Source organism: Montipora capricornis, unplaced genomic scaffold (assembly GCF_036669925.1).
Source record: "Montipora capricornis isolate CH-2021 unplaced genomic scaffold, ASM3666992v2 scaffold_460, whole genome shotgun sequence".
Taxonomy (NCBI): Eukaryota; Metazoa; Cnidaria; class Anthozoa; order Scleractinia; family Acroporidae; genus Montipora; species Montipora capricornis.
In genome coordinates, this window is record NW_027180196.1 from 15,001 (window position 1) to 25,000 (window position 10,000).

At 41.1% G+C, this 10,000-nt stretch overlaps 1 protein-coding gene across 1 annotated transcript in view; it reads left to right on the forward strand.

Moving 5' to 3' along the window:
- LOC138036123 (uncharacterized) overlaps positions 1-1,955 on the forward strand; it is a 2,046-nt gene extending 91 nt beyond the window's left edge. The window contains exon 1 of the mRNA XM_068882477.1: positions 1-1,955. This exon is cut by the window's left edge and continues 91 nt beyond it. Coding sequence (XP_068738578.1) covers positions 1-1,955 — 1,955 coding nt within the window.
- Positions 1,956-10,000: the final 8,045 nt, after the last annotated feature.

A 10,000-nucleotide genomic window follows, 5' to 3' on the forward strand; every position in this document is an offset into this window, starting at 1 on the left:
CGAGGTCTGTATTTAAAGTGATAGACGAACTAATCAAGCATGATGTGCCATCTTCAAATAAAACCTTCGCTTTGGCCTTTGGAAGTAGTTTTGATTTTCAGGAGGTCTTTGATTTGCTCGGCACAGTTGAGAAAGCAAAAGAGGAACAATCTTCCAAAGAAGCTCTGAAGTCAGGGAGAACCCTTCGGGACATGATTAATCAGATTTTGGACATTTGCGAAAACAAAGGAGCACGGAGAGTTCGTAAGTGGGCACATATGAACGTATTGCTCGAAGTCCTTGATATTACCACTGCTGCTGCGATGCTATATTTCTTGCAAAGAAATTCTGAGTTTGCCAGAAGGTTTGTAGAGATCCTACCCAAAGTGTGCTTTGAGCGCGCTAACTTCGTGATGGAGGGCGCATATTCCTTGGCGGGACTATTCGAGGGTATTCAAGAAGTGGCAACAAGAGAGTCAGTCTGGGAAGTAATAGAGAAGGGAAAACAAATCTTGGTAGAATTTAAAATGGTGCCTGCAGCTGTCAACAAAGCGGCAATTAAGAGCGTTCAAACAGCGTCCGAAATACTGCATGACAGTGTTGGCGATCAAGAAGTAACTGATGAACGGGTTGATGAGTTGATCGAAACAGTTGAACCCTACATTTACGGAGGAACTCCATTTTTCAGAGCTATAAAATATTCCGTGGAGTTGTTTTCCCATTCAGAGTTCGAAAATCATAAGAAACTTCTATTCATCCTGTCTGATGGGGAGCCAAGTGATGCAGAAGACGAAACACGCCCTCAACTCCAAGGGTTGTCCAGATTGAAAGTCACCGTTGTAAGCTGTTTTATAACTCATGAAAATATATCCAAACCTCGTTGCTTGTATGGCATTCCGCGTGGAACCTGGAAGAGGCAAGCGAGGTTCATGTTCGATATAAGCTCCATTATGACAACTCAGGAAATACCACGCGCTTTGTTTGCGAAAAAAAAAGAAAGAAAAGAATGGGAGATTGACATCAGCAACAATGAAATCAGACTCTTCTTTCAAGTCAACCATCCAGATGTCATCAAAGATGTTTGTGACATGGCTAAGCGCGCTGTCCTCAGTCAAGATGCTCTGTCCGAGGTTCTTTCAGAAGTTGATCTAAACCTCTACATCTATGACAAAAATAAAAAACTTAAGCCTGCAGAACAGGATAAAGAAACCTGTTATGCACATGCTGCTGCAACTGTTATGCACCTCGCTATGAAACGACGCATGAAAGGACGACTTGGCGAGTGCCCAGAGTTCGACAAGTTAAAGGAGAAGTTGATAACTAAATATGGGAAAGAAGGAGAACACACTGTTAAAGTTCTGAGGGAGGTGTGCCCAGAATATCATCTGAAATGCAGAAGGGTCAATGCTGGTAAGGCCATCAAAGCCATTTCCGAAAAAAGACCAGTGGTTGCCACATTCGGGCTGACTGAAGACCAGTGGGCTCGATTCGATCAGTTCTATGAAGAAAATGGGAAAGGAATCCTCACAAAAGCGAACCTCTATTCAGAGACGGACTCAAAAAGTGAAAAGGTTAGACATGCAGTTGTTCTTACTAGTTACGATGCTGAAAGTTTACGTTTAATGGATTCACGTTACGGAGTGGAGTTCGCTGACGGCGGGTTCTTCAGAGTTCAGGAGGCATCTGTCCTTGGGCTAGAATTTATTGATGTCTTCTGGGATTGGGATAAATTGAACGAAGAGGAGAAGGAAATTTATAACAAGCATGGCGCCGAAGTTGCTAGCAATTTAATGAAATCACTCAAAGGACTGCAGGTGGCTAAATACAAGTGTCCCTTGTGCCATGCCGAATCAAAGGTGGTGGACTATTCTGGACATGCCCTGAATGCCAAGTGTCCAATATGCACAGGAACGTTCGATCCCAAAAAAGAAGAAAACGATGATTTGGCATTGAATTTGTACCTGACGTCATTATAATGTGCTAAGAGTTTAGCTTTGTTCAAGCATGAACTCTGTCAGTTTATGAGTATGTTGCCATGGAGATAACGTGACAAACATAGCTTTACTTTCTGCGTGTTGGCAGCTCGGAAAACATGGTTTTAGGCAACTGTAGATCTCCCTTATGGTCATGAGTCAATTCATTCTAACTGTGTTTTGTAAGCCATTCTTTCTCTTCAAAGTCACAGACAAATCCGTTTTGATCTCCAGCCTCTGTATGACAAGATCTGAATGCAGTCGATGACGTTTTCGCGGAGAGCGTTAAATGTTCACCACTTCGAAACTTAACTGTCTGAATGACGCCTGTCTCACAAAGGCCATTTTAAGCTTCAAGTAGGAGAAGACATAGACATGCCTGGAGTCCGGTAAACAAGACCGTCAGATTCTGTGATCATTACAGAGCGAAAAGGGAGACAATTTTTGTCATCACATGAAAACCGAAGAACATTCAGGCATTGATAACATTCGATCAACTTTGTAGATCCGATCAAATAATTAAAAGGAAACCTAGCGTGGCTGATCTCATATCACATGGATAGTTTTCTGAGGAATCTGAGCAGAATAACTGAAAGGCAAAAAAGAGAGCAGGAAACTAGACGCCTATTTACAACTGCCGTTAAGACTAATGGAGATTTCCACTTCGATGTCACCTGCGCGCAAGCAAACGTGTGGGAGAAAACGAGCAAGAATATTGTACAATTTACTGCACCTACGTACCGAGTGAAGAGTGGAGACCAAGGCAGGACTCCAGGTGAATGGTGTCAAAACAGCACTCGGATCGTTACACGCTCTTTTTGGTGGCTAAGTAATTTGCAAAGCGTTTGTAAATTTGTAAAAAGAAGCCACAGAGTTTTACTGTGACATTTCACTTTAATGGTCTTGTCATGCTAAGCACCAGCTATCGATGAACTCACTAACGTCTTTTATGCCACTAAACACAATGAACGAGATAACAAACACACAAGAGACAATAATTTCCAAAGAGCATTTCACAGTTACAATGATGCGGAATTTCAATTCACTGGAACTGTGCAACCAAAGCTCATTTGACTTTTTTAATCAAAACTGAGAAATTAATGACCAGGAGTATTTACGCATGAAAATAATTGACTCCAGAGTAGCTTCTCCAGTTTATGTTATCATATGTTTGCTTTTCTGTAAATCATTATCAAGTTGTTCGTGTATTAAGGTTTAAAACATCGAACAGTCTGAGGTACAGGTCGTCTTACGTTTTAACTATTGGAGGTTAGTTTTCAAATTTATAAGTATCGTTTGCTTGATTTTCTCTTTTAATAACGGCCAGAAAAAAGGCGCAAATATAACATGCGAGCTTTCGCACAATTTAGAGAAAGACTGATTTAGTTCGTTTGTCTCGAAGACATTCTTTATCCTTTTGCTTTTAGTAACGCAAGTATTTTAATTTGTGATAGTGCAATGAAAAGCAGTTTTTTTGCAGCATTCACGTTTGCCAGTAATAAAGAGTATTCATCTTTGGCACTAACCAAGAGTACAGGCTGGTTAGTCAAAGCCAAAGGACTGAAAAGCCATTGCTTTGTTTGGTACACGCTGTAAAGAGAGGTGAATTGTATAAATTGAATGTAGATCGAATAGAGACTGAAATGCAGGACATCGATTTTATGCAATATCGAAGTAGGTACAATAAAGTACTCATAACCTAGGAATTCAGCTGGTATATTTGCAATCTATCTATTACTGACCAAGGGAGCAGAAGGTATCCCCAAGTCACTTCTGACCAAACGAATGGATGTGGCTCATTGCACGAGCGAATGCTCATAGGCAATGCTAAAATGCAGTTGTCAGTTTAAGGAGGCTCAAACCGTTTCAACAATTTATTAGAAGAATTAACTCTACAAAACCGTTTCACGTAACGGCAAATTTTATAGTACTAAATGAAACATCAATAATTGATGATTTGCATCTGACGTCACAGCAGACATGTTGGTATACAGAACAACGCAGTGAAAAAGTCTTTTGGGAATTTGACTCCTATTATTATGCGAAACTTGTGGGGCCATTTTCTATTGTTTTGTACACCAACATGGCTATCTCATTACATGGATGCAAACCAAGAATTGCTTAGCAAGATGCACTCATTGATGTGACGTAATATGATACCATGGAAACAAAAGCGCCACTTAAAAAGCCTTGATTTTGTCTTTGAACGCTTATACCTCAAAAACGAACTCAGTGACCCCATTTGTTATCGCTGGAAGGTCATTAGCAGGCTAAGATAAAAATCTTCACAAAGTTAAAACAAATTCTCTGGAGCTGATTCAGAGCCACCTTAATTTTTTTCCAATTTGTGAAGGTGGCTGAGAATTTTTTTAAACTTTGCGAAGGGTTTTATCTTAGTCTGTCACTTATTACTTTAAAGCAACTGGGGGTCACCGAGTTCGTTTTCGAGATATAAGCGTTTAAAGGAAAAAAACTTTGTAGAATTCGATGACAATTAATGGTTCCGTCGAGAAGAAATAGAAATAAAGGACCAGTTTTTATTTTACAATCTTTTGGAGTTGCCACGCGCGCCCCGTCTTGTGCATGTAATCGCGATACATTTAGGCTCAAGCGTAAATTTTAAAAGGTTTTGCACATAGTGATCATTTGACGAAATGCTTATTGACTGAGTAAAACCCTAACCGGACGGGAAAATATTTGGCTCTCGGTCATTATGCGCACCCATGCCAGTCAACAAATTCATAAGCTTATACCTTAATTATAGCCAGTCTTAACTTTTAAGAGTAACATTTGCACAAGTACAGATGCTTTTTAATAATTTTGCGTCGTAAGAAAACATAATAAAGCATTTCATGCAACAAGCAATGAAATTCGTTTTTGCTTTTCTGAAGCACACGGAAACACCTCGGCGGTGTTTTTCCAATTATGATGTTTGCAGATAGCTATAGAAGAGCCTTTTTGTTTGTCTCTTTCCACACACGCGATTCAGTGCCTATTTTTGTAAGGAACATATATATACCCTGCATCGTAGAGGTGTATAGAAGTAACACTTAGTAAAGGTAATCACATGGGAGTACAATTTGCAATATATGAGCACGAGTAAATTTTGTCAAAGACGGCTGAAAAACATGGGGGAGTACAATTGCAATCTTTTCAATTGACGCCACGATTTAGAGCCCAAAGCATTACGGGATTAATATGAGGACTGTTCGGGCCAGGACCCGCTGTGGAAGAACGTCACGACCCCCTGTGAGACTAGACGTGTAATGTGGCCACCCTACTGGGGACATTTGTTGTATTAGTATTATGGGGTACCAGAACATGTGCTTTTCGTTCGAAGAGTCGTAGTCATTATGCGAAGCGTGTACTAGCAGTTCGTCAGATCATTAAAATTATTGTTTACCGTTGTCGAGAGCAAAGATTATTTCTTAGCCTGAACAGAACACGGACAGAAGGAAATACATTTTTGCGATGTTTGTCCGCATTTCAATCCCATAATGCTTTGTAATAAGGCTTTACCATTTATTTTTATCACTTGTGGAAAATGCTATTTGCAATCTTTGAAAATTTTTACAAGTGCTTATTTATTCCAAATTGCACGAGAAAACCAAGTGATTACTTATTAATAATATACATGAAAAAATGCGGAATGTTTAAGCAGAAGGAACCCTCGCGTATCACACAATCAAGCAAAAATTGCGCCATCGAGGGCTCGCATCTGATTGGCTGGTCTGACTTTGTTTGCTTATTGACCAATCAGAATGCTTGGTTTATTACTTCTTTTTCCCCTAAATTCTCTCTTTTCTGAACTATGTTACCTGAAAACTGCATTTCTATTAGTCAATCAGAATGGATTAATTTTTCCATGCATATTATTGAAAAAGTAACAACACTGTTGAATGACGATCTTGGTCTTTGTCTCCTGCATCTCTCTCTTCCTAACAAACACGGGTGGGACGATAACCGCTGCACGCATTTAAATGCTAACATCCTTAATTAAGCTGTAGTTTTGGCCCTTTGGCTGAATCTTGTTCATTGGAAGCTGTGACGACGCGTTTCCAAGTGGTTGAAACTGCGGTAACATTTGCCATAACGACTCCACCGTCCGAACCAACTGTCTTCTTCACCTGGACGTATTTGTTGGCAAAAGACAAACGCCTCAAGCCAAAATCAGCCTTAAACTCAGTGAATTGTCAGCTGCACCTTTCGGCAGCAATTAACCTGTCTCAACCAACAGATTTTTTAAAATTAAAAAACGGTGAATACTCTTAATGCGCCGATCAACTCTAAACTTCAACATTCCCCCACCCTCTCCCGGGAAAATCCCGGGCATTTGAACTTTTGAAGATTGGATCGTTCAAATCCCCGCCCCCTCAGGCCAAAATGGTGCTCAAATATCCTACCCTATCGTCGGATTTGTCTGTCATACCCTACTAAAGAACAATCGTCGCCGGCTCCTGCCGTCTTTAATTAAGACCTTTTGAAGCCCGGGGGGCGCGGGGGGGGGGGGCGGAACTTTAGGAATTTCTGGGTGGGGATGTGCCGCTGGGACCCTGGAACCCTTAGCCTATACCAGAGCTAATTCAGCTGAATTTTGCTACCCTATATTAGAGTAAACTCCCACCGATCTCCCTCTAAATTCCGATTATTGACAGTTAATAATATCCAGAGGTGTTACATGATAGCCATTTATTGACACTGTTGAGGCTGAGTTACGTAAACTTAAACTTTTTTATATTCTTGAGTGGGAATTTCTGGTTTCCTTAGTCTTGATAAAATCTTCAACCGACTGGTCAGTTTCGTAAAAAATGATACCCTATTACAGACCGAAAGGCTATGATTTATATACTCTATCCTAGAGTAAACTGCTTGAAAACCATACCCTTCACAGCGGCACATACCTATATAGTCCATATATGGCAGTAGCCCCCCCCCCCCCGGGTTTTGAAGACCTTTTCTGTAAGCCAATCGCTCACAAATACTAAATCTCTTCCTTTAAACTCTTCCATCTCGTCCAAATATGTGTTTTATAGCTGTTAGGGACATCGGCGCCCGAAAAAAAAAAATCATCCCAGGGTTTGCCCAGGAGGGGGGGATGTTGCAGTTTCGATTTGATCGGGGCATAAAACACTTGAATTGAAAACCGGCATTTCATATCTTTAGGATGTTCTTTCATCTATAAAATGAAGTATGCTCAGGCTTCTGTCAATCGTCAGTCGACTTGATTATCCACAAAATGGCCTTAAATAGATTTTGTTCGAGAAGATTTAGCAAACAAGTCAGAAAAAATGTCGATGATGACAGTACGGTGATAGAAAAGATACAGTATTGTTATAGTGCATTTTTGATGTGCATATTCAAATGCATTTTTTTCGTGGTCGAGCGTGTTTTAGATAATGGCATATACAGGCGCCCCTAGCAGTAATATATTCTCACCAGGTCCACCCAAACACAAAGCCAAATGAATCCACATGATATGGGAGAATCGGCCATGAGAGAATATATTCCATCGCTGTGGGGAGGAGGGTGGGGCGAGATCTCCTAGCACGGGTTAACCCTTTGATTAACCGGGTTAACCTAGCAAAGGGCCAGATCGTAATCAAAGGGTAACCCTTTGATTACGATCTGGCCAAATGCGTCTAGGTAAATCCACCTTCTTTTGTACCCCTTGTGACGTCATCACTTTTAACGGTCAAAAACAGCTTTATCCACTAACTTGTGCAGGGAGAAGAGATCTTTCAAACTATACCAGAATGAGCACAATCAAGAGAAAATGATAGGACAGAGAGGGAGGCTCCCGGTCCAGCCCTTGGGATATGTCATGTCCACGAAAGTTATTTTTAGACGACCGGAAGTCTTCCGCGACGGCCGCCTGAAGGCCCACCTCGGTCCGATGTTTGAAAGAAAATAAACATTCATCAGCCTTGCACGTGCGCCGTCATTTCCTCTTTTCATCAAGAACCTGACAGCGAGGCGAGACTTCATGCGGGCGTCTCGGAAGACAGCATTCCGCTAGAACAAAGACTTCCGCTCGTCTAAAAATAACTTTCGTGGACATGACATATCCCGGCCAACGCCCTGAGCCTCCCTCTCTGTCCCCTCATTTTCTCTTGGCACAATTCAGTCAAGAAAACTGGAGTTAGAGCCAAAAAACCATGTAACATTGACCTGAAAAATCTCCATGGCCCGTCTCTTTCCACACACGCGCCATGGCCCACCTACCTTTTTGAGCATCTCATTCTAAGATGATGAAACGTTTCCCACAAACTATTCCCATCAAAATCAAGCCTACTAAATGCCCAGCAAGTTAAAAAAAAAAGAGAGGCAAGCAAAGCGAAAAGTAAAAGACGAAAGTGTTGTGTTACTTTTCAACCCAAAAACTCGAAATTTTGCTTTTTGCGCATGCCCGAGCTTTACAACCGTTTCTTTTGCCCCACCATTAAAAGACCACGGAGTGTACAGCCTGTGAACGGGTTTTTGGTGAGATTTAGCTGTAAAGCGCGACAGTGACCAAAAAACCCCTGGACTAGCTTGCATACGTGTTTTTCGGCCAAGTCTTTAGTAGCCAAAGGGCTAACTTAGCAAAGCACCAAGATTTTTTGTGAAAAACCCGCTTTTGAGCATAGAACGACCAACTGCGCCGATTTTATGTAAAATCTGGTGAAAAAGCTGGTAGGTTTTAGGTTTTTTTAATTAAACTTTGCTGGAACTGACTGAATAAACAAGTGACTGCTCTTAAATACGACAGAAAGGCTCGCAAGAATGCTATGCATTCCCCTGGGTCACGCTGGGAGTTTAGGGAGTGTACAGTGGCTAATTTGTGCGTGTATTTCCCTGGTGAGAATAGTAATAGACACTTCCAATAGTGAACCGTTGTAAGCAAAGTAAATTACCCCAAACCAAGGCCAAAAGGAATTCGTCCAGTAAAGGGGGACATCTATGTTCTATGGCATACTTAAGGAACAACGGGTTTAAAAGCCGAAATATCAATATGGGCTCTAAAATTATCTTGGACCTTCCCAGCTAAACCCTCAGAGACACAAGAGGCGAGAGTCGCTGCCGGAGAGCTTGGCTTGAGGGTTTCCCTGAAGTCATTGTAGAAATCGACCGTGCGAATGTTAGCCCAGCCTACATATCAAAAATATCTTCCTTACGGACTCCCAACAAAGCAAGTGTAATAGAGCATCCTGCCCGAGAACTGAGTGGGGTTTCCCCTTCATCTGCGTTAATTTTTTGCAGATACAATTTTAATCTATTATAAACTGCCGAGCCAACGAAAGGTTGTTCAGTTACAGAATTACCCCAAGTAGTACGGTATAAAAAACCCGATTGCAAGTCTAAGTTCATTAAGCGGCACAGAGACAAATAACGCACAAAATTTTTGACTGGACAAGGGATGTTATTTTCACAGCGACGGACTGCAAACACATTTTCACCATCACCCCGAAGAGTTTTCCCCAAGCTTTGCCTAAACAAAAGTCCTGATTTATCGGGAAAAAGAGGGCCTCCTAAAGAATAATCCTCCCAAGACCTGCTGCGCCATCGCCTCAGAAACAATCCAAAATCTAGAAACCCAAAACCCTACTAAAGGTATAAAGGTTCATAGGTAGGACACGTGGAGTACTAAGTTGGGTTATTACTTGGTGTTACGTTGCACGAATTTATGCTTATTAGTACGAACCCTATGATACTATCATTATATGACATAGCATAACCTATGAAACCATGACTCCATGATACTATCATTATATGACATAGACATTGGCATATACTAATTAGCATAAATTCGTGCACCGTAACACCAAGTAATAACCAATAGAGGAATTGAAAGGCCGCACTCACAAAAAAATTGTTATTTAGAAGATGATTTTTACAACAAGCCCAAACATTTCTTGAAAGAAAAAATAGAGAAGCAACTCTGCCTTTCAGGAAACAAGGTCCGATTTGAGCTGAAACAATTAACAAAATGAAACAAAATGATAACTCGAAGAAAATGGGTTACAGAAACTCTTCACAGGAAACAACAAGAAAGTAGTTCCAAAATGGGA